Here is a 25,559-nt window from a genome sequence, read left to right as displayed (position 1 = left end):
TTTTCATAATTTCTCTTTCTGAGGATTCCTCACTTATGTATAAAAATGCATTGGATTTATGAGCATTGATCTTGTAACCTGCCACTTTACTGAATTCACTTATGAGTTCTAACAGTTTTCTGGTGGAATTTCCTGGTTCCTCTAAGTATATAATCATATCATCCGCAAATAGGGATAGTTTGAGTTCTTCTTTTCCTATTCGTATTCCTTTAATTTCCTTGGTCTGTCTAATTGCTCTGGCTAGAGTCTCAAGAACGATATTGAATAGAAGTGGTGAAAGAGGGCATCCCTGTCTTGTTCCAGTTTTTAGGGGGAATGCTTTCAGTTTTTCACCGTTTAGAATGATATTAGCCATGGGCTTAGCATAGATGGCCTTTACAATGTTAAGGAATGTTCCCACTATCCCTATTTTTTCTAGTGTTTTGAGCATGAAGGGGTGTTGTATTTTATCAAATGCTTTTTCTGCATCTATTGAAATAATCATGTGGTTCTTGACTTTAAGTCTATTGATATGGTGAATTACATTTATTGATTTTCGGATGTTGAACCAACCTTGCATCCCTGGGATAAAACCCACTTGATCGTGATACACTATCTTTTTAATATATTTTTGTATGCGATTTGCTAAAATTTTATTGAGAATTTTTGCGTCAATGTTCATTACTGATATCGGTCTGAAATTTTCTTTCCTCGATTTATCTCTGTCTGGCTTGGGTATCAGGGTAATATTGGTTTCATAGAATGAGTTTGGGAGGGTACCCTCCTCTTCTATTTCATGGAATACTTTGAGAAGTATTGGAATGAGCTCTTCTTTAAAGATTTTGTAGAACTCGGCTGAGAACCCATCTGGTCCTGGACTTTTCTTTGTTGGTAGGCTTTTGATGACCTCTTCTACTTCATTACTTGAAATTGATCTATTTAAATTTTGTATGTCCTCCTCGTTCAATTTAGGCAATTCATATGTCTCTAGAAACCTGTTGATGTCTTCGAAATTTTCTATTTGGTTAGAATATAGATTTTCAAAATAGCTTCTAATTATGTTTTGTATTTCAATCGTGTCTGTTGTGATATTTCCTTGTTCATTCCGAATTTTGGTGATTTGGGTTTTCTCTCGTCTTCTCTTTGTTAGAGTGGCTAAGGGTTTATCAATTTTGTTTATTTTTTCAAAGAACCAACTATTTATTTTGTCAATTTTTTGTATAGTTTCTTTTGTTTCAATTTCGTTGATTTCAGCTCTGAGTTTAACTATTTCCTGTCTTCTACTACTTTTGGTGTTGGTCTGTTCTTCTTTTTCTAGGGCTTTGAGCTGAAGTGTTAGGTTGTTTATTTGTTGATTTTTACTTCTTTTATTGAATGCGCTCCATGAAATAAATTTTCCTCTAAGTACTGCTTTCATAGTGTCCCAAAGATTTTGATATGATGTTTCTTTGTTCTCATTTACCTCTAGGAATTTTTTAATTTCCTTCCTAATATCTTCTGTTATCCATTCATCATGTAATAGCATATTGTTTAATCTCCAATAGCATATTGTTGGAGTAGCTTCTGTTTTTTACTCTTTCATTTATTTCTAACTTCAAACCATTATGATCTGATAGAATACAAGGTAGTGTCTCTATCTTCTTGTATTTGCTTACATTAGCTTTGTGGCATAATATATGGTCTATTTTAGAGAAGGATCCATGTGCTGCTGAGAAGAAAGTGTATTCGCTCTTGGTTGGATGGTATATTCTATAAATGTCCGTTAAGTCTAAATTATTGATTGTGTTATTGAGATCTATGGTTTCTTTGTTCAATTTTTGTTTGGAAGATCTGTCCAGTGGTGAGAGAGGCATGTTAAAATCACCTAGTATTATTGTGTTATGGTCTATTTGGTTTCTGAAATTGAGAAGGATTTGTTTGACATACATGGATGAGCCACTGTTTGGGGCATAGATGTTTATGATTGTTATGTCTTGCTGATTTATGGTTCCCTTAAGCAGTATGTGATGTCCTTCTTTATCCCTTTTGACTAGTTTTGACTTGAAGTCCACCTTATCTGAAATGAGGATGGATACCCCAGCTTTTTTGCTGAGTCCATGTGCATGATATGTTTTCCCCCATCCTTTCACCTTTAGTCTATGTGCATCTCTTTCTACGAGGTGAGTCTCTTGCAGGCAACATATTGTTGGATCTTTCTTTTTGATCCAATCTGCCAGTCTATGTCTTTTGATTGATGAGTTCAGGCCATTAATATTCAGGGTTATTATTGAGATATGATTAGTATTCCCGGTCATTTGGTTCATTTTATTTATTTATTTATTTATTTATTTATTTATTTATTTATTTATTTATTTATTTATTTATTTATTTTGAGACGACTTGGTTCTTCCTTTATTTGACAATTCCTTTAGAATGGTTCCTCCCATTGCTGATTTGTTTCTTTGTTTTTCATCTCTTCCTCATGGAATATTTTGCTGAGAATGTTCTGTAATGCTGGCTTTCTTTTTGTAAATTCTTTTAGCTTTTGTTTATCATGGAAGGATTTTATTTCATCATCAAATTTGAAGGTAAGTTTTGCTGGGTATAAGATTCTTGGTTGGCATCCATTTTCTTTCAGGGCTTGAAAAATGTTGTTCCAGGCCCTTCTAGCTTTTAGGGTCTGGATTGAAAAATCTGCTGATATCCGTATTGGTTTCCCCCTGAATGTAATTTGATTCCTCTCTCTTGTGGCCTTTAAAATTCTGTCTTTATTTTGTATGTTGGGCATTTTCATTATAATGTGCCTTGGTGTGGGTCTGTTGTAATTTTGTATATTTGGAGTCCTATAAGCCTCTTGTACTTGATCTTCCATTTCATTCTTCAGATTTGGGAAATTTTCCGATATTATTTCATTGAATGGATTGTTCATTCCTTTGGTCTGTTTCTCTAAGCCTTCCTCAATCCCAATAATTCTCAAATTTGGCCTCTTCATGATATCCCATAGTTCTTGGAGATTCTGTTCATGATTTCTTACCATCTTCTCTGTTTGTTCAACTTTGTTTTCAAGGTTAAATATTTTATCTTCAATGTCTGATGTTCTGTCTTCCAGGTGTTCTATTCTATTGGTTATGCTTTCTATGGAGTTCTTAATTTGGTTTATTGTTTCCTTCATTTCAAGGATTTCTGTTTGGTTTTTTTTCAATATCTCTAACTCTTTATTGAAGTGATCTTTTGCTTCCTGTATTTGCTCTTTTAACTGTCGATTGGTGCGATCATTCAGTGCCTGCATTTGCTCTTGCATCTCGTCATTTGCTTCCCTGAGCATTTTAATTATGTACATTCTGAACTCCCTTTCTGTCATTTCTTCTGCCATGCTGTCGTTGGGTTTCATTGATGTAACATCTAGATTTGTTTGCAGCATTTTCTTTCCTTGTTTTCTCATATTGTTCAGGTATCAGTTGACCGCTGTGATATTGCAGATTTCCTCTGTTGTCTTATAATATCCCTGAAGATTTCTATTATATCCCCTCTTAGTCTTCAGTAGCCTGAAATCTTGGAGGAAGTTGATAATGCAGTGCTCCACAAGGGAGCTGACTCCCTAGGGGTGGTGGCCTTCTGGTGGGGTATATTCCCTGCTAGTGGGCAGAGGTACCTTCACTTGCTGATGAATGGTCATCCAGAAGGGAAGTAGGTTATGGGCTGATGCAAGACCAGTTTGGGCCTGTGTCTCTGATTTTACGGTCCTTTTGGGAGAACCTCACCCAACAGGGAGGAGTCACCCGGTGGGGAGGTCTCGCTGGTCGGTTTTCCTCCCAGAGGTTCCGTTCAATTCACAACTACCGCCTGGGCTGGGCAGCCTTCTTCTGCAATGTTCCCAGGGACCCGGACCTACCTCCTGGGCCTGGAAGCCTCACCCTTCGCAAACGAATCTCCTTCGGCTGCCTCTCCTCAGAGAAGCTGCCTGCAGTCCTGGAGCCTTCGCTCTGCCCCTCAGTTTGTCTGTGGGGCCCTTCCACCAAGAAGCCGTCTAGGACCCTGCTCTGCACTTTTCGCCTGGCTATGCGGCCCCTCCTCTGAGCAGCCACCTGGAGCCCCTTACAATCGCTCCGAGTCCCAGTGACCCGCCACACGCCTTTTCCTCCGGCAGCCACCTGTTGTTCCGTGCGGTCGCTCTAAGACCAAGTGACCCACCACGCACCACTTTCTCCACCAGGCAGTCACCCAGAGATCTGGTGCGTCACGAGTCCCAAGAACTCACTGTGCACCTTCTTGTCCCGACTGCCTCCCGTAGCCCTGGTGCAGTCACTTCGAGCCCAAGCACCCCGCCGCGCTCCTCCTCCTTCTCCAGACAACCCCTCTATGTTCAGGAGCGGATGCTCTGGGACCAAACCACTCACCACGCTGTTCCACCGGATAGCCGCCCAGAGCCCTGGCGCAGCTGCTTCAATTCCAAGCGACGTGCCGAGCCCGTATTTCTCCTTCTCCTCTGGGCAGCCCCCTGTATTCAGGGGTGGTCACGTTCAGTCCAAACAGCTCACCAAGCACCTTCTCCTTTGGGCAGCCTCCCAGAGCGCGGATGGGTTGCGCCGAGTCCAAGCGCTGTGGTGAACAGCCACCTCTCCAATGCTCCCAGCTGTGTGCGATCACTGCTCCGGCGGGGGGAGGGGCGCCTGGCGGGCAGTTCTACTTTGCAAAGATCCCTGCTTTTGGGGCTACCGCCCTGTCCGGGGGCTACCGCCCCGTCCGGGATGCCCGCCCAGTGGGAAACACTCACCCGGCTGCTTTGAGGTGGTCCCAAGTCTCTCAATATCTCCTTTTCTTGAGTCCTGAGTCCATGCTGCTCCTCCGGATAGCCGCCCGGAGCCCTGGCGCAGCTGCTCCAATTCCAAGCGACGTGCCGAGCCCGTATTTCTCCTTCTCCTCTGGGCAGCCCCCTCTTCAATGCTCCCAGCTGTCTGCGATCACTGCTCCGGCGGGGGGAGGGGCGCCTCGCCGGCAGTTCTACTTTGCAAAGATCCCTGCTTTTGGGGCTACCGCCCCGTCCAGGACTCCTGCCCCGTCCGGGACGCCTGCCCAGTGGGGGACTCTCGCCCGGCTGCTTTGAGTTGGTCCCAAGGCTCTCTATATCTCCTCTTCTTGAGTCCTGAGTCCTGGAGCAACACGAAACGCAGCCACCCTCTAGTCTGCCATCTTGAATCCCCCCCGGTATTATATTTTTTAAAGTGGTAAATGAATTTCAAAGATATTTTTCTGCCCCAAATTCATAAGCTTAAATGCAAATGGTACTTGTAATGATGAAATTTATAGCAATAAATTCTCATTTATTTTATGCTTGTAAGACTGTTCATTTTATGCCACTGTAAAGCCAGATAGAAATAGTAATGATCTCAGACTTGTAGTCTAGGTAAGTCATGTAGTTTTAATTATTTCATTTTGCATATCAAATGTCAAAATTTATGAGAGTTCTTAGCTTTGATTAGTTAAACATGTAAAGGTCCTTGAAATTAGTTGTGATTTAAAAGTGGTTTTTGTTTTATGATAATAAAACTTTACTTTTTTTTTTTATTGTAAACAAATGGGATACATGTTGTTTCTCTATTTGTACATGGCGTAAAGGCATACCATTTGTGTATTCATAAATTTACATAGAGTAATGTTGTTTGATTCATTCTGTTATTTTTTCCCTTCCCCCCACCCCTCCCACCCCTCTTTACCCTCTATACAGTACTTTCTTCCTCCATACTTGCCCCCCTCCCTAACCCTAACATTAACCCTTCCCTCCCCCCCTTTATGTGTCATCCTCCACTTATTAGCGATATCATTTGTCCTTTGGCTTTTTGAGATTGGCTTATCTCACTTAGCATGATATTCTCCAATTTCATCCATTTGCCTGCAAATGCCATAATTTTGTCATTCTTTATGGCTGAGTAATATTCCATTGTGTATATATACCACAGTTTCTTTATCCACTCGTCAATTGAAGGGCATCTAGGTTGGTTCCATAGTCTGGCTATTGTGAATTGAGCAGCTATGAACATTGATGTGGCTGTATCTCTGTAGTATGCTGATTTTAAGTCCTTTGGGTATAGGCCAAGGAGTGGGATAGCTGGGTCAAATGGAGGGTCCATTCCAAGTTTTCTAAGGAATCTCCACACTGCTTTCCAGAGTGGCTGCACTAATTTGCAGCCCCACCAGCAATGTATGAGTGTACCTTTCTCCCCACATCTTCGCCAACACCTGTTGCTTGTACTTTTGATAATCGCCATTCTAATTGGGGTGAGATGGAATCTTAGGGTGGTTTTGATTTGCATTTCTCTTATTACTAGAGATGTTGAACATTTTTTCATATGTTTATTGATTGCTTGTACATCTTCTTCTGTGAAGTGTCTATTCATTTCCTTAGCCCATTTGTCGACTGGATTATTTGTATTCTTGGTGTAGAGTTTTTTGAGTTCTTTATAGATTCTGGAGATTAGTGCTCTATCTGAAGTATGATTGGCAAAGATATTCTCCCACTCTGTAGGCTCTTTCTTCACATTACTGATAGTTTCCTTTGCTGAGAGAAAGCTTTTTAGTTTGACTCTATCCCAGTTATTGATTCTTGCTTTTATTTCTTGTGCTATGGGAGTCCTGTTAAGGAAGTCTGGTCCTAGCCCGACATGTTGAAGATCGGGACCTACTTTTTCTTCTATAATCTGCAGAGTCTCGGGTCTGATTCCAAGGTCCTTAATCCATTTTGAGTTGAGTTTTGTGCAGGGTGAGAGATATGGGTTTAGTTTCATTCTGTTGCATATGGATTTCCAATTCTCCCAGCACCATTTGTTGAAGAGGCTATCTTTTCTCCATTGCATATTTTTGGCGCCTTTGTCTAGTATTAGAAAGTTGTATTTATTTGGGTTTGTGTCCGTGTCCTCTATTCTGTACCATTGATCTACCTGTCTATTTTGGTACCAGTACCATGCCGTCTTTGTTACTATTGCTTTGTAATAAAGTTGAAGTTCGGGTATTGCGATACCCCCTGCTTCATTTTTCCTGCAAAGGATTGCTTTAGCTATTCTGGGTTTCTTATTCTTCCAGATGAATTTCATGATTGCTTGCTCTATTTCTGTAAGGTATGTCATTGGGAAATAGAAATAGAGCAAGCAATCATGAAATTCATCTGGAAGAATAAAAACTTTACTTTTATTGTTTTAATTAAAATTGACCATTTTATCCTTAAGAATAAAAATTTTGGTCTGGGGATATGACTCAGTTGGTAGAGTACTTGCCTTGCACATACAAGGCCCTGAGTTCAATCCTCAGCACCACTAAAAAAAAAAAAAAAAAAAAAAAAAAAAAGAATAAAGATTTTGTTTCTTAACAAAACAAGTGAACTCATACCATTTCTTTATACTAAGGTTGAATATTTTGAAAATGAAATAATTTTTTCATTTTGTAAATATAGTATGAAAAAAGGTTCTTTATGAAAAGGTTGACTATTTATGATGTACACTGTCAACTGTTATATCCAGTAGAATTAATGACTAAAATGAGATATACATACACATCATTAAAAATTATCAGAAATTTCATAAAGTAAACTTAGATTATTATTTTTCTTGTGACTATTTTTATTACACAGGAATACTTATTCACGAATTAGATTAAGAAAAGAAATTTATAATCAAACTAATCCAATCATGCATGTTAAATATATTTTTCTTTAAAAAGATTGCAATCATATAATGTAGAAATATTTTATAGCTTATTTTTATACTTAATGTTATCAGCATCTCTCTACATTACTAATTATACTTGTACATTATATATTTACAGTAATAGTTTAATAGTTGCATTATCAAAGTGGTTTTGCTAAGTAGAAATGTTTTATGAGTTTAATAGTTTAAGGATGTGGTCCTTTAAAATTTTATATAAAGTAGGCAAGCTATGATACTATTTCTTATTGGTCATTATTTATATACTTTTTCCACTAGTCAAAGCATAAATGAAATTTAAAAGTGGAAGTCAAAACAGTTCCAATTATCTTCTGTTTAGATATTGAAATTTAGTATAAGACAGAGTCCTACAATATTAAGTAAATGTTTACAATCATTTATAATAATATATATGTATGTGTGTATACTGAGAGGTGTTTTACTACTGAGCCACATCTTTAATACTTTTCAAATTTTTTAAAAATTTTTATTTTGAAACAGGGTCTTACTCAGTTGCTCAGATCCTGGCTAAGTTGCTGAGACTGACCTCAAATTCTCAATCCTGTTGTCTCAGTCTTCCTAGTTGCTGGGATTACAGTCATGGGCCATCATGTCCAGCTACTTATGTAACATTTTATCTTCAAATTACATAAAGCCTTTGAAGACTAAGGATTTTTAGACATCTTTGTATCATCCATGGTGCCTAAAATGTTGCTTTTTAAGTGTTAAATTGAATTACCAACTGCAACATAAAATAAAACAAGAATATTAGTACAGTAAACATGTGACCAGAGATTTGACAAAGGTTTCTGTTTTAATAATGTTATTAATAGTGTTCAAATATGTATTTTTTAAACCCAATTGACTTCAAACTATTTTGCTTTCTGATAGGCTTTGCTACAAAACTCCTGTTAGGTCTATATAATTGTATATATTCTTAAATTATGCTTTTTGTTCCTTTGACATTTGGTCACTCTTGCCAATCTAATTTAAAATTATGAAAAAATAAAATTGTGATAAATGTCAGTGATCTACTGAGAATAATTTGATAAGCAGTTTAGACCAGGTTTTTAAAGAAGTAAGCAATTCATAGTAGAGTAGAGGCAGGGGACATACCATAGAACTGATAATTGTTTTCTATATGAAAAGGGATAAGTGTTGGAGGAATTGAAAAGGTGGACCAGATATATTACTTTAATAGAGAAAGAATTAATAGCATGTTAGTTTATTTAATTGAATGTGGGGAACAAAGGAAAATAATTATAAAACATGGTATTGGGGCTGTGTTAGGTTAACAGATTAAGGAAGTATTGTGAAGTGGGGTTATGATATGAAGAAAAGATCATGTCAAGAGTGTCAGGGCCCCATGTCCAAAATAGCTTGACATGAGCAGATGAGCTAGTGGAGAATTTCAGTCGTACAGATCTATCTCAGTTTAAAGCCCATAGGTCAAACCTGGATGATGAGGGCTTCCTGTCCATTCTTATCTAAGTAGGTTCCCCTTGTTATGTTAGTATACTATTTTCTTTATGATAGAATTTATTTAGTTGTTTAGCTCTCTATTTCATTCTAAGGAAGAATTTTGGTAGGCAATATTCTTCCAGATAGGAAGATTCAATAATTTTATTTTTACTCTTCTGATTAGTAAATACCACTTATTTCATGGGGAGAGAGCTACTGAAAGCAGTCTTTGGAACTCCTAACCTTAACCAGGAGTGTACATGTTTTGTAGATAACTTGAATAAATATTCCTGAGAAACTATTTTTTGCCTTGAACTATAAAATTTACAAAAACTGTGAGGAATATTTTCAAAATTGTTCTACCATAATTATGAAAGATGGGGCTGGCGTTTGGCTCAGTGGTAAAGTGCTTGCCTAGCAGGCACAAAGCCATGGTTCAGTCCTTGGTTACCAGTACTACCACCACCACCAAGAAAACAAAACAAAACGAGAGAAAAGAGAAGAAAAAGTTTTCTTAAAATGGTCTGCTTCTACAGGGAGAAAAGTCTTTAAGTTTTTAATAATCAACAGTTATTTGGGGGTGTAGGGGTAGCTTAGTGGTAGAGTGCTAGCTAGCATGGGTGAGGGACAGGGTTTGTTCCCCAGCACCACAAAAAAGAGAAGGATTGGAATGGACCCACCATTTGACCCAGCTATCCTACTCCGTGGCCTATACCCAAAGGACTTAAAATCAGTATACTACAGAGATACAGCCACATCAATGTTCATAGCTGCTCAATTCACAATAGCCAGACAACCAACCTAGATGTCCTTCAATTGATGAATGGATAAAGAAACTGTGATATATATATATACATACATACACATACACACACACACAATGGAATATTACTCAGCTATAAAGAATAATAAAATTATGACAATTGCAGGCAAATGGATGAAGTTGGAAAATATCATGCTAAGTGAGATAAGCCAATCTCAAAAAACCAAAGGATGAATGGTCTCACTGATAAGCGGATGATGACACATAATGGGGAGGGAGGCAAGAATGGAGGAAGGAGGGTCTGTATAGAGGGAAGAGAAGGGGTGGGAGGGGTGGGGGGGAAGGAAAAAATAACAGAATGAATCAAACCTCATTACCCTATGTGAATGTATGATTACACAAATGGTATGCTGTTACTCCATGTATAAACAGAAACAACATGTATCCCATTTGTTTACAATAAAAATAAATTAAAAAAAAAAAAGAAAAGGAAAAAAAAAAAAAACTTCTTTGGTTAGCATTTATTAGACCTTCCAGAGTTGGGTTCAACAATTTTTTTTTGTATTTTAGACCATACACCATTTGAAAAATTTAAGGAAAGGACAAAGGAGATCTTCTGTTCTTGTAACTCACACTGATTTAATGCCTGACCAGATGGCAACACATGAAGTTCAGAGACACATTTCTCACCATGCCAATGCACTGTGTCATTTTCACATCGCAGCAAGCATCAACCCTGCCACAGGTAAAGGGTAGTAAAGTTTTATTTCTTATAAATGTGTTGAAATAAGGTAAATAATTTGACAAGTTTGACTACTTTTTATAACCTGTTTTTAATTTAATGTTATAATGCCATGTTGCCTTTATTAATTGGAATAGAAATATACGTATGTGTGTGTGTATATTTCTCAATTGTATGTCTAATTGTATGTGTGTGTATATATATACATATATCTGTACATGTAAATGTGTGTGTGTGTGTATGTAATTAAGATTGGTAACCATTTCTTAAATTGGCTGTGTTAGTCAGCTTTTCATTGCCCTGACCAAAATATCTGATAAGAACACCTTAGAGGAGAAGTTTATTTTTGTTCATCATGTCACAGTTTTCAATCCGTGGTCAGTTGGTTTCAAGGCAGAAACATCATGGTGGAAGGGGTGTGGTGAGGAAAACTGCTCAGCTCATGCCAACCATCAGTGGGAGAGAGGAGGTGGGGAAGGACATAGTGGGGGAAGGGCCTCTATAGAAGGTAAACCCTTTCCAGGTAGGACCCAAGTGACCCATTACCTTCAACTAGGTTCCACTTCCCACTGTTCCATTCATCTAGACCCCTCGTGATCTAATCATTGCCTAAAAGCCCCACCTGTGAACCTGCTGCATTGGGAACCATGCTTTCAACACGAGACTTTGGGGGGCATTCAAGATCCAAACCATAACATGGGGATTTATGTGATTATCAGGGTTTGATGTCCATAAGTATTTTTGAGCACCTGTGTCTAGAATATAACAAGGGTTCCAAGTAAATTCGAACTTTGGTTGAACCTAGAAACACGAATGGTGAAATTTCCCTTTAATATATTTTTTAAGGTTAGACTATTATATCACATATAAGTGTACCACATTTCAAGCAAGTACAGATTTTGAAACATATTCACTGAGTTCTTACTTGATAAAAAGAGTCTTTTATCTGTAAAAATAGGATTTAGAAGTCTTCCTTCAAATAGTAAACTTTGCTAATACATTTAAGGTTCTGCAGTACTACTGGAACCAGGGTTGGGGAACAGAGAAATTATGATTTATAAGCCACTACCAAAAGAACAAAATATAAATTAAGGCTGTTTAGTCTAAAATTACTTTGTTGAGAAAATGTAGTTCAGTGAACAACTGATTTTCATACAGGTTTTTGTTACAGTGGTAGGCAGGGATGGATCACTTAAAAAATGGGGAAAATTTTGTCTTTTATTTTGAGATTCTTTCTCTGTATTTTATCTAGTTTTGTCTATTAGGATATAAGAAATTATAGTAAAATGTATTGATGAACTTAGTGATAAACGATGGCAGCTTATATTCATATGTTTTGCTGTCACACAAACTACACTTTATATTCTTGGAAAATATATTTTCTTTACTAGATTATTTTTTTTTTAAGTTTATTATTTATTTGTTTATTTTTAGTTCTAATTAGTTATACATGGCAGTAGAATCCATTTTGAAACATCATACATAAATGGAGTATAACTTCTCTGTTAATCAAAACTACACTGAGATTTCATCTCTCTCCAGCTAGAATGGCAATTATCAAGAATACAAGCAATAATAAATGCTGGCAAGGATGTGGGGGAAATGGTACACTCAAACATTGCTGGTAGGAATGCAAATTGGTGCAGCCACTATGGAAAGCAGTATGGAGGTTCCTTAGAAAACTTGGAATGGAACCACCATTTGACCTAGTTTCCCATTCCTTGGCTTATACCCAAAGGACTTAAAATCAGCATACTGCAGTGAGGTAGTCATGTCAAATTTTATAGAAGCTCAGTTCACAATAGCTAAGCTATGAAAGCAACCTTGATGCCCTTCAACAGATGAATAGATTAAAAAATGTGGCATATACAATGACATGATTCTATATTTAGAGGAGCTGAAAAATTCTACCAGAAAACTTCCAGAACTCATAAGTGAGTTCATTAAAGTAGCAGGATATAAAATCAACACTTATAAATCTAATGCATTTTTATTCATAAGTGATGAACCCTCTGAAAGAGAAATTAGGAAAACTACCCCATTCACAATAACCTCAAAAAAAAAAAAAAAAAAACTTGGGAATCAATCTAACCAAAGAGGTGAAAGAACTCTACAATGAAAACTACAGAACACTAAAGAAAGAAATTAAGGAAAACCTTAGAAGATGGAAAGATCTCCCATGTTCTTGGATAGGCAGAATTAATATTGTCAAAATGGCCATACTACCAAAAGTGCTATACAGATTCAATGCAATTCCAATTAAAATCCCAATGACATTCCTCATAGAAATAGAGAAAGCAAGCATGAAATTCATTTTTAAAGAATAACACACCCAGAATAGCTAAAGCACTCCTTAGCAGGAAGAGTGAAACACGTGGCATCACAATACCAGACCTTCAGCTGTACTACAGAACAATAGCAACAAAAACAGCATGGTATTGTCACTAAAATAGACAGGTAGACCATTGGTACAGAATAGAGGACACAGAGACAAACCCACATAAATACAGTTATCTCATATTAGACAAAGGTGCTAAAAACTTACAATGGAGAAAAGATAGCCTGTTCAACCAATCGTTCTGGGAAAACTGGAAATCAGTATGCAGCAAAATGAAACTAAACTCCTATCTCTCATCTGGCACAAAACTCAACTCAAAATGGATCAGGGACCTAGGAATTAGACCAAAGATCCTGCACCTAATAGAAGAAAAAGTAGGTCCAAATCTTCAACATGTCGGCTTAGGACCAGACTTCCTTAACATGACTCCCAAAACACAAAAAAATAAGAGCAGGAATCAATAATTGGGATAGATTCAAACTAAAAAGCTTTTTCTCAGCAAAGGAAACAATTAACAATGTGAAGAGAGACTTCAGAGTGGGAGAAAATCTTTGCCACACATACTTCAGATAGAGCACTAATCTCCGGAATCTATAAAGAACTCAAAAAACCTTACACCAAGAATACAAATAACCCAATCATTAAATGGGCTAAGGAAATGAGCAGACACTTCACAGAAGAAGATGTACAAGCAATCAACAGATACATGAAAAAATGTTCAACATCTCTAGTAATAAGAGAAATGCAAATCAAAACTACCCTAAGATTTCATCTCACCCCAATTAGAATGTTTATTATCAAGAATACAAGCAACAGTATGTGTTGGCAAGGATGTGGGGAAAAAGGTACACTCATACATTGCTGGTGGGGTTGCAAATTAGTGCAGCCACTCTGGAAAGCAGTGTGGAGATTCCTTAGAAAACTTGGAATGGAACCACTGTTTGATCCAGCTGCCCCACTCCTTGGCCTATACCCAAAGGACTTAAAGTCAGCATACTACAGTGATGCAGCCACATCAATGTTTATAGCAGCTCAATTCACAACAGCTAGATTGTGGAACCAACCTAGATGCTCTTCAGTAGGCGAAAGAGGAAAGAAACTATGGTATATAGACACAATGGAATATTATTCAGCCATAAAGAAGAATAAAATTATGGCATTTGAAGGTAAATGGATGAAGTTGGAGAATATCATGCTAAGTGAGATAAGTCAATCCCCAAAAGCCAAAGGCCAAATGTTTTCTCTGATACGTGGATGATGATACATAATGCAGGGCGGAGGTAAGGGAAGAATGGAAGAAGGATGGATTGTGTAGATGGAAATGAGCAGTGGGAAGGGGGTGTGGGGAAAGAAAGATAATAGAATAAGACAAACATCATTACCCAATGTACATGTATGATTATGCAAATGGTATGACCCTGCTTCGTGTACAACCAGAGACACAATAGTTGTACCCCATTTTTGTACAATGAATCAAAACAAAAACTTAAAAAATTGTGGCTTATATACATAATGGACTATTGCTCAGCCTTAAAGAAGCATGAAATTATGGCATTTGCCAGTAAATGGATGTATCTGGAGACTATCATGCTAAGTGAAATAAGCCAATTCCAAAGAACCAAGGGTGGAATGTTTTCTCTGATACGGATGCTAATTTCATAGTAAGGGCGGGGACTAGGGAAGAATAAAGGTAATTTGGATTAGACAGAGGGAAGTGAAGGAAGGGAAGAGGATATGGTGGTAGGAAGAATAGTAGAATGAATTGGACATTATTGCCCTACGTGCATATATGATTACAGGACCAGTGTAATTCTACATCATGTACAAACAGAAGAACGAGAAGTTATATTCCATTTTATGTATGATGTATCAAAATGCCTTATTTAATATTTTAACTGTTATTTCATCTCAGCTCTTCTTTATAACCTTATCTAAATGTCTTGTTACAAAGTTTTCCTTGTTTCTCCGTATATTTTGTCTTCTACCCCATAGACATTTTGGCTTATGCTAAGGGAAAGATACTTCATCTTCTAATCATTATTTTTTTTCACCTTTTCCTCTTATGTGTCTGGGAAGTAGTATGAGGCAGCTTTTATGTCGGCAGCAATATATTTGAGTGCTTTTATTTAAGGGCATTATGTTTTTGTTTTGCTTAAAAATATTTCCTAACATTATTGGTAGAACTTTTATTTATATTAAGTCCTTTTATTGAAATGGAGGTCTGTTGCTTCAAGGTGAAGAGGGTTTTCTTTTTAAATATTTGTTTATATCAAGATGATGTTCAGTAAGCACATTTTCAAAAGGATAATTTTTAGCAGTGGCTCTAGGTGTATGCTGTCCAGTTCTGTAGCTGCTGGCCATATGTGGTTATTTGAGCATTTGAAATGTGGCCGAATTGAGATATACTGTAAAATTCACACTGGATTTCTAAGACTTAGTATAAAAACGAAGGTAAAACATTAGTAATTCTTTTCATATTGATAATTTCATATTGATTTATATTTTGGGTTCGATATATTACTAAAATAAATTTTACTTGTTGCTTTTTACCTTTTATAATGTGGCTATTAACATTTTAAAATTACCTACATGTCTTGCATTTGTGGATTGCATTATTTTTCTATTGGACAGTGCTGTGCTGGGTGATTAAATGTTATTTTGCTTATATTATCCTTTCCAGCCAAACAATTGTATTCTAAGAATGTCTTTATAATAGTAACTTATTTTTAAAATGTTGGTTATTTTAGGTTTTTATCAATTCATATTTTTAAAAGAATTATTTTTTCAGTTATTGACTATGATGAAGACTCAGTGTCAAACTAAAATGCAGTTAGTGATAGTGTGTAATAAATTCCATCCATATTTGAAAGCTTAGCTTTTAACTGTATACACTGTGCTAATTAGATGGGTTAGGAGCACAGGATTGTACTGTGTCATTAAGAATTGAGTCTAACCAGATGCAGTGATGTTTACCTATAATTCCAGTGACTTGGGAGACTGAGGCAGGGGGATTGTAAGTTCAAGGGCATCCTCAGCAACTTAGCGAGGCCCCAAACAACTTAATGAGACTCTGTCTCAAATGAAAAATAAAAAGGACTTGGACTGTAGCTCTGTAGTGAAATACCGCTGGGTTCAATCCACAATACTCACCCCCCAAACCAAAAAAAAAAAAAAGAACTGAGTCTAAGGATTGGATATGTTGGATATATTCTTGTAGCTATTGGGCCTTGCCTCCTAGCATTTTTACCAACCCTCACCTTTTGAGGTTCATATTTTCCTTAGCTTACCTATATACTATTTAAAAAATAATTTTTTTATTATTAAAAATCTTTTTAATTTTTACAGACTGCATTTTGATTCATTGTACACAAATGGGGTACAACTTTTCATTTCTATGATTGTACACATTGTCAATTCACACCATTCATGTAATCATACATATGCATAGGGTAATACTGTTTCATTCTACTGTTTTTCCATCCCCACCCCCTCCCACCCCTTTTTCCTCTACACCTTCCAAAGTTCCTTTATTCTGCTCCCCCTATTAACCCCCTCATTATATATTGTCATGCACTTATCAGAGAAAACATTCGGCCTTTGGTTTTTGGGCTTGGCCTATTTCACTTAGCATGATATTTTCCAACTTCATCCATTTACCAGCAAATGCCATAATTTTATTCTTCATTATGGCTGAGTAATATTCCATTGTATATATACCACAGTTTCTTTATCCATTCTTCAGTTGAAGGGCATCTAGGTTGGTTCCACAATCTAGCTATTGTGAATTGAGGAGCTATGAACATTGATGTGTAGTATGCTGGTTTTAAGTCCTTTGGGTATAAACTGAGGAGTGGGATAGCTGGGTCAAATGGTGGTTCCATTCCATGCTTTCTGAGGAATCTCTATACTGCTTTCCAGAGTGGCTGCACCAATTTGCAACTCCCATCAGCAATGTATGAATGTGCCTTTTTCTTCACATCCTTGCCAACACTTATTATTGCTTGTGTTCTTGATAGTAGCCATTCTAATTGAGTTACTTGAAATCTTAGGGTGGTTTTAATTTGCATTTCTCTAATTTCTAGGGATGATGAGCACTTTTTCATGTATTTGTTGATCACCTGTATATCTTCTTCTGCGAAGTGTCTGCCCATTTCCTTAGCCCATTTAGTGATTGGGTTCTTTGTATTTTGGGTGTAAAGTTTTTTAAGTTCTTTATAAACTTTGGAGATGAGTGCTCTGTCTGAAGTGTGTGTGGAAAAGATTTTCTCCCACTCTATAGGCTCTCTCTTCACACTATTGCTTGTTTCCTGTGCTGAGAAAAAACTTTTTTGAATCTATCCCATTTATTGATTCTTGCTTTTATTTTTTACACTATGGGGCTCTTGTTAAGGAAGTCTGGTCCTAAACCAATGTGATGGAGATTTGGGCCTACTTTTTCTTCTATCTGGTGAAGGGTCTCAGATCTAATTTCTGGATTATTGATCCATTTTGAGTTGAGTTTTGTACAGGGTGAGAGATAGGGGTTTAATTTCATTTTAATTTCATTTAATGCATATGGATTTCCAGTTTTGCCAGCACCATTTGTTGATCAGGCTATCTTTTCTCCAGTGTAAGTTTTTGGCACCTTTATCTAGTATGAGATAACTATAGTTATGTGGGTATGTCTCTGTGTCTTCTATCCTGTACCAATGGTCTACCTGTCTATTTTGGTGCCAGTATCATGCCGTTTTTGTTACTATTGCTCTATAGTAGAGTTTAAGGTCTGGTATTGTGATACCTCCTGCATCACTGTTCCTGCCCAGGATTGTTTTGACTATTCTGAGTCTTTTGTTCTTCCAGATGAATTTCATGATTGCTTTTTCTGTTTCTATGAGAAATGTCATAGGGATTTTAATTGGAATTGTGTTAAATCTGTATAGTGCCTTTGGAAGTATGGCCATTTTGATAATATCAATTCTACCTATCCAAGAACATGGGAGATCTTTCCATCTTCTAAGATCTTCTTCAATTTCTTTCCTCAATGTTCTATAGTTTTCATTGTAGAGATCTTTCACCTCTTTGGTTAGATCGATTCCCAAGTATTTTACTTTTTTTGAGGCTATTGCAAATGGAGTTGTTTTCCTCATTTCCCTGTCAGATGTTTCATCACTTATGTATAAAAATGCTTTAGATTTATGCATGTTAATTTTATATCCTGTTATTTTGCTGAATTCTTTGATGAGGTCTAGAAGTTTTCTGGAGGAGTTTTTTGGATCCTCTAAATAGAGAATCATGTCATCAGCAAATAGTGACAGCTTGAGTTCTTCTTTTCCTATTCGTATCCCTTTAATTTCTTTAGTCTGTCTAATTGCTCTGGCTAGTACTTCAAGTGCGATGTTGAATAGAAGTGGTGAAAGAGTGCATCCCTGTCTTGTTCCCGTTTTTAAAGGGAATGATTTCAGTTTTTCTCCATTAAGAATGATGTTGGTCATGGGCTTAGCATAAATAGCCTTTACAATGTTCAGGTATGTTCCTAGTATACCTATTTTTTCTGGTGTTTTGAGCATGAAGGGGTATTGTATTTTGTCGAACGCGTTTGCATCAATTGAAATAACCATATGATTCTTATCCTTAAGTCTATTGACATGATGGATTAGGTTTATTGATTTATGGATGTTGAATGAACCCTGCATTCCCAGAATGAACCCCACTTGATCGTGGTGGACTATCTTTTTAATATGTTTTTGGATATGGTTTGCCAGGATTGTTAAGGATCTTTGCATCTATATTCATCAAGGATATTGGTCTAAAATTTTCTTTCTTTGATGTATCTTTGTCTGGTTTGGGTATGAGGGTGATATTAGCTTCATAGAATGAGTTTGGTAGGGTTCCCTCCTTTTCTATTTCCTGGAATACTTTGAGAAGTATTGGAATGGGTTCTTCTTTGAAGGTCTTGTAGAACTCGGCTGAGAATCCATCTGGTCCTGGGCTTTTCTTGGATGGTAGATTTTTAATGGCTTCTTCTATTTCATTGCTTGATATTGATCTGTTTGAATTATGTATGTCCTCCTGGTTCAGTTTGGGAGGAGCATATGTCTCTAGAAATTTGTCAATGTCTTCAGTAGATTCTATTTTGTTGGAATACAGATTTTCAAAATAGCTTCTCATTATGTTGTATATTTCAGTGGTGTCTGTCGTGATATTTCCTTTTTCATCACGAATTTTATTAATTTGAGTTTTCTCTCTCTTCTTTGTTAGTGTGGCTAAGGTTTGTCTTTTTTTTTTTTACTGTCTCAAAGAAATAAGTTTTTGTTTTGTCAATTTTTTAATTGTTTCTTTTGTTTCAATTTCATTGATTTTTAGCTCTGATTTTAATTATTTTCTGTCTTCTACTCTTTTGGTGTTGTTCTGTTCTTTTCTAGGGCTTTGAGCTGTAATGTTAGGTCATTTAGTTGTTGACTTTTTATTCTTTTCTTGAATGCACTCCATGCAATGAATTTTCCTCTTAGTACAGCTTCCATAGTGTTTCAGAGATTTTGATATGTTGTATCATCATTCTTATTTACCTCTAAGAATTTTTTTTATCTCCTCCCTGATGTTTTCTGTTATCCATGTTTCATTCAATAGCATATTATTTAGTCTCCAGGTTTTGGAGTAATTTTTGTTTTTTATTTTGTCATTGATTTCTAATTTCATTCCATTATGATCTGATAGAACCCAAGGCAGTATCTCTATTTTTTTGCATTTCCTAAGGGCTGTTTTGTGGCATAACATATGGTTTATTTTCGAGAAGTTTCCATGTGCTGCTGAGAAGAAAGTAAATTCACTCATCGATAGATAGAATATTCTATGTATGTCTGTTAAGTCTAAGTTATTGATTGTGTTAATGAATTCTGTGGTTTCTTTGTATAGTTTTTGTTTGGAAGATCTATCCAGTGGTGACAGCAGTGTGTTAAAGTCACCCAGAATTATTGTGTTGTGGTCTGTTTGATTCCTGGAATTGAGAAGGATTTGTTTGATGTACATGGATGCACCGTTGTTGGGGGCATAAATATTTACTATCATTATGTCTTCCTGATTTATGGTTCCCATAAGCAGTATGAAATGTCCTTCTTTATCCCTTCTGACTAACTTTGGCTTGAAGTTCACTTTATCTGATATAAGGATGGAAACCCCTGCTTTTTTTACTGAGTTTGTGTGTGTTGTAGGTTTTTTCCCATCCTTTCACCTTTAGTCTGTGGATGTCTTTTTCTATGAGATGAGTCTCTTGAAGGTAGAATATTGTTGGGTGTTTCTTTTTAATCCATTCTGCCAGTCTATGTCTTTTGATTGATGAGTTTATTATTGAGTTATTATTGAGATATGATTTGTATTCCCATTTGGGCTTATTTTTGGTTTTTAACTTGACTTGGTTCCTCCTTTGAATGGTTTTTCCTTTACGGTAGTTCCTCCCTTTGCTGACCTCCATTGTTGTTTTTCATTTCCTCCTCATGGAATATTTTGTTGAGAACATTCTGTAGTGCAGGCTTTCTATTTGTAAATTCTTTTAACTTTTGTTTATCATGGAAGGATTTTATTTCATCTTCAAATCTGAAGGTTAGTTTTGCCAGGTATAAGATTCTTGGTTGGCATCCATGTTCTTTCAGAGCTTGAAATATGTTGTTCCAGGCCCTTCTAGCTTTTAGAGTCTGGGTTGAGAAGTCGGCTGCTATTCGTATTGGTCTCCCCCATATATAATCTGATGCTTTTCTCTCACAACCTTCAAAATCCTATCTTTATTTTGAATGTTAGGCATTTTCATTATAATGTGCCTTGGTGTGGCTCTGTTGTGATTTTGTGCATTTGGTGTTCTGTAAGCCTCTTGTATTTGATTTTCCATTTCATTCTTCAGGTTTGGGAAATTTTCTGATATTATTTTATTGAATAGGTTGTTCATTCCTTTGGTTTGTATCTCTGCCTTCCTCAGTTCCAATAATTTTAAATTTGGTCTTTTCACGATGTCCCATAGTTCTTGGAGGTTCTGTTCATGATTTCTTACCATCTTCTGTGTTTGGGCAATGTTATCTTCAAGATTAAAATATTTTGTCTTCATTGTCTGAGGTTCTGTCTTCCAAGTGGTCTAGTCTTTTGGTGATGCTTTCCATTGAGTTTTTTTATTTGGTTTATTGTTTCCTTCATTTCAAGGATTTCCATTTTTTTTTTTTTTTTTTTTTTTTTAGAATCTCTATCTCTTTGTTGAAATCTTTTGCTTCCTGCAGTTGCTCTTTCAACTTGCTTATTGGTGTGATCATTCATTTTCTGCATTTGCTCTCTTATCTCATCCTTTGCTTCACTAATCATTTTAATTATGCATATTCTAAAGTCCTTTTCATTTCTTCTACCATACTGTCACTGGATTCTCTTAATATAGAATCTAGGTTTGTTTGGATCATTTTCTTCCCTTGTTTATTCATGTTGTTCATGTATCTTCCTCTCTAGCAGTGCAGATTTCTGGGGTATTGCAATTTCCTCCCTATAGGCTTATAGTGACCCTATAGGTTTCCAATACCTTTTCTTTAAGGGGGAGATCAATATTAGCAGTGCCTAGTTCAGACAATATGCAACCCTAAACCAAATAGCCTCTGTGAGGACATTAACAATATTGTCATAATAAACAGAATGAGTTCCATTATTATCTTCAGTATAACAAATAGATTTGCAATAAGTTTTAAAGTTTCTAATGGAGGACAAAGAGGATGGGGAGGGGTATCTATTCAAACATAGAATTTTTAAAAAATGCATTTGATTATTATTTTTCTTTGAACTCCTCTAATCTAGGTTAATCCCTCTCTCAGTTGTCAAAAAAAAAAAGTCTCTGGGTCTCAAAATGTTGTCTGTCAGTTGTCTTTTAGAATGTTTTGCAGTCTGAATACATGTCCATCATAAAATGTAGGTTCAGCATTTTTAGCATTAGTATGTAGGTATAAAGGCAATGTAACATTTTATAGGATTATTAACTTATGAATCTTAGTTTATATGAGATTTCATTTTTATCATAAAGTCAGGATTTTCAAAGAGTAATTTAGAGCATTAAAATTGATATTTATTGCCAAATTAAAGGAGGATATTTTCTCTTTAGACTGTCACTCACTATTGCAAAGGACAATTTTTTCTTTCTGTTGAATGAGTTATTCATAATATGGATTCACATTAAAGAGATTAATTTTTTGATTTAGTTTGTTTTTCATGAACTTATCTGTATCATGGATTTCAGTCACCCAAAAGGAGAAATTCTGCTATACTTAGAAGTTTGCCTGCCTTCTTATGTTCTTCTGTGGCATTATTTCCTCCCAAGTTTTTAGGAAATTTTCAGACATTCAGAAAAGTTGGAAGACTAGTACAACGAACACTTTTATATGCTCGACTTAGATTCAGCAGTTGTTAACACTTCACACAGTTGCTTTATTCTCTCCATATACATGTGTGCATGTGTGTTCACGTGTACATATGTGTGAGTGAATTTTTTTTTAATCTGCCTTTCTTATGGCACATCACCCTTACATATGTTTAACAGGTATCTCAAGACTAAGGATATTACATAATCTTTATATCATTATTATACCCAGGAAAATTATAAATAGCTCTATAATATCTAATGTTCAGTTCACATTTAAACTTTTCCAGTTATCTCATTTATAGCTGTTTTTCTGCTTTATCTTTCCATCCGCCTATCTCCAAACCAGGATTCAATACATGCATTGGTGTATTTGGGTTTTAAATTAGTACTTTAATTTTATGTGAGTCTATGCCATTAGTTCTTAATATTTACATTTATTATTAAATTCAACTGAAGTTTTTGCAAATACTGCTAGAATCATGTTGACTTATTGCTTAGCATCTTTTCTGTGTAAATTTAGAATTAGTTATGATAAGTACTTGTCATATTTTTAAAGAAATTAGAAAGTCATATTAAAATCTTATCTGTTTTGTTTATAGATATTCCAAATGCCCTGGTTGGCACTGCATTTAACATTGATGATGGAAATGGGGGATTTGTAGTTCATTGGTTAAACAACAAGGAATTTCATTTTACATCATCAACTGAAATATTTATGCATCAGTTACGAAAACTTTCAGAAAAACAGTTAGATCATGAAAGTGATGAAACAGATAGAGAAGATGAAGAACGTTCACAGGAGGAAAGAGAAAGAGGTTTACATATGAAACTAGATCATGGTTAGTATCTTGTGTTCAGATTTTTCTTTCTCTGGAGTTAATAACTTTCTGTGGTACAGCTTTTAGTTTGAAATATTTTCTTCTTTTTACTTTTCCATTCATTCCATAAATATTAACTGATTATCTGCCATGGACCAGGCACTGTGTTAATATTATCTAACACATTTTCTCTCTCTCTCTCTCTCTCTCTCCCATGTGTGTGTGTGTGTGTGTGTGTGTGTGTGTGTGTGTGTGTGTATGTTTGGTTCTGGGGATTGAATCCAGGGAATGGTGCATGCTAGGCAAGTACTCTACTCACTGAGGTATACCCCCAGCTCAAAGTATATGTTTTGTTATAACAAATTGCTTTGAGTAATGTATTACATTGGGAACAATGTCTTTTTGGGGGAATAGATTTTGCTAATCTTAATAATAATGATAATGTAAATGAAGTAGTAAATATAATATTTTCAATTCAGACAAGAGAATAGTTTTCCTAACCATAAGTTGAAAAGGGATTTATGGTTTCTAAACATAGTATGCTATTTATTTATAGTCTTAATATGTAAGTGAATTTTAATAGTATTTAATATATCTTCCAATAAATGTATTTTCTGATTCAGAATTATCCCTGGATAGAGAATCTGAGACTGGTACAGGATCATCAGAACATGAAGATGGAGAAAGAGAGGGAAGTCCTAGAACCTATTCACAACCTAGCATCTCAATGCCACTGCCTACAGTTCTGCTTGATCGGAAGATTGAAATGCTACTAACAGAATGGAATAAGAATCCTGACATGCTTTTTACAATACACCCTGTAGATGGTACCTTTCTAGTGTGGCATGTAAAGTATTTGGATGAATATAATCCTGGAATATTTAGACAAGTTCAGGTATATTTTCCTGATGAAGCACTTATACTTCTTAAAAAAAGTAGAAATAAATGCTATGTAGACTTAGCAGATTTTGTATTTGATAAACAATTTAAAAACGAGTTTTTAATTTTGCTTTTGAACAGGACCAGCAGCCATGCATTTTGCAGACCTGTTAGTTCAAATAAAATGAATTTTGGATTTTTTCTTCCAATACTGAACATTTGAATATATATGTTTTGATTTTTCTGAATATTTGTGGTATTTTGAATAAAATTAAGAAACTACCCTGAAAATAAGACTCAGGATGAGCTTCCACCCCCCCAGATTATTAGCTAAATTAAAAGTTGCTTTATTATGTTTCTCAACTTTATTGCCATTTAGATCATGATCATTGGTCATTTGGATGTATGAGCAAGGCATTAGAAACATTTTTTTTCTTTCTTCCCTTAGGTCATGAATACTGATATGATTATGCATAAATCAAAGAAAGGGATTAAACTGTAATGAGGTTGAAAATGATTTTTTTTTTTTTGCTAGAGAGCTGGAATTTGGTATTTTGAAAATAGAAGTGATTTTGGAGAACTCTTTAAGACAAGACAGATTTGTTACACTGAATCATAAATTGTGTTTTTCAGGTTTCTTTTTCTTCTCGGATTCCTGTTGCATTTCCCTCTGGTGATGCAAGCTCTCTTAGTAAAAATATCATGATGTATGCCTGTATAAATGCTACGAAAGATTCTCACCATACTCCATTACACCAGGAGCTGATGTCTGCAGACAGTCCTCATGGATCACAGCCACACTCTAGATCACACACTGCAAATGTGAACATTTTAGCGCCCACTGTAATGATGGTCTCTAAACACATAGATGGGTCTTTAAATCAGTGGGCAGTCACATTTGCTGATAAATCTGCCTTTACCACTGTTCTAACTGTATCCCACAAATTTAGATATTGTGGTCATCGATTTCACCTCAATGACTTGGCATGTCATTCAGTTTTACCACTGTTACTGACATCTTCTCACCATAATGCTTTGTTGACTCCTGAATCAGATTGTCAGTGGGACTCAGACAGTAAATTAAATAGATTAATGGATCCTGTAAAAAATATAAAAGGTTTGTCAAAACAACCTCTCAGGAATGCAGCAACCCGTACATTTCATGACCCAAACGCAATCTACAGTGAACTTATTCTTTGGCGTGTTGACCCAATAGGGCCTTTGTCATACACTGGAGGAGTGTCAGAATTGGCTCGAATTAACTCTTTACATACCTCAGCCTTCTCTAATGTGGCTTGGCTCCCAACTCTTATTCCCAGTTATTGCCTTGGTAAGTGTTCATTTTAATTGTGAAATTAATAGAAGCTTTAAAACTATTATTTTTATTCTCAAAATGGTTTATATTTGTCATTATTAAGACACTTTTAGTAAGTATCAGAATGTAGGCACCAGATTTATTTTTAGAACCTTTAAGTTTCTTTATAGTGTTTTCCTTCTCATATTTTTTTTCTTCTGAGTTTTTGATTAATAATTTTATATTCATTAGTTTCA

General features: G+C 35.9%; 1 protein-coding gene across 7 annotated transcripts in view; it reads left to right on the top strand.

The window, feature by feature from the left end:
- Positions 1-25,559, top strand: part of DMXL2 (Dmx like 2) — a 178,885-nt gene that overhangs the window by 65,122 nt on the left and 88,204 nt on the right. For all 7 annotated transcript variants that reach the window (XM_079129866.1, XM_079129868.1, XM_079129865.1 and 4 more), the window contains 4 exons: positions 10,447-10,621; positions 22,911-23,150; positions 23,753-24,024; positions 24,642-25,338. In XM_079129866.1, coding sequence (XP_078985992.1) covers positions 10,447-10,621; positions 22,911-23,150; positions 23,753-24,024; positions 24,642-25,338 — 1,384 coding nt within the window. The remainder of the gene's footprint in view (positions 1-10,446; positions 10,622-22,910; positions 23,151-23,752; positions 24,025-24,641; positions 25,339-25,559) is intronic.

The sequence above is a fragment of the Sciurus vulgaris genome, assembly GCF_902686455.1.
Source record: "Sciurus vulgaris genome assembly, chromosome: 2".
Classification (NCBI taxonomy): domain Eukaryota; kingdom Metazoa; phylum Chordata; class Mammalia; order Rodentia; family Sciuridae; genus Sciurus; species Sciurus vulgaris.
The sequence above is the reverse complement of the archived record's forward strand: the minus strand, read 5'-3'. Positions and strand labels throughout refer to the sequence as shown.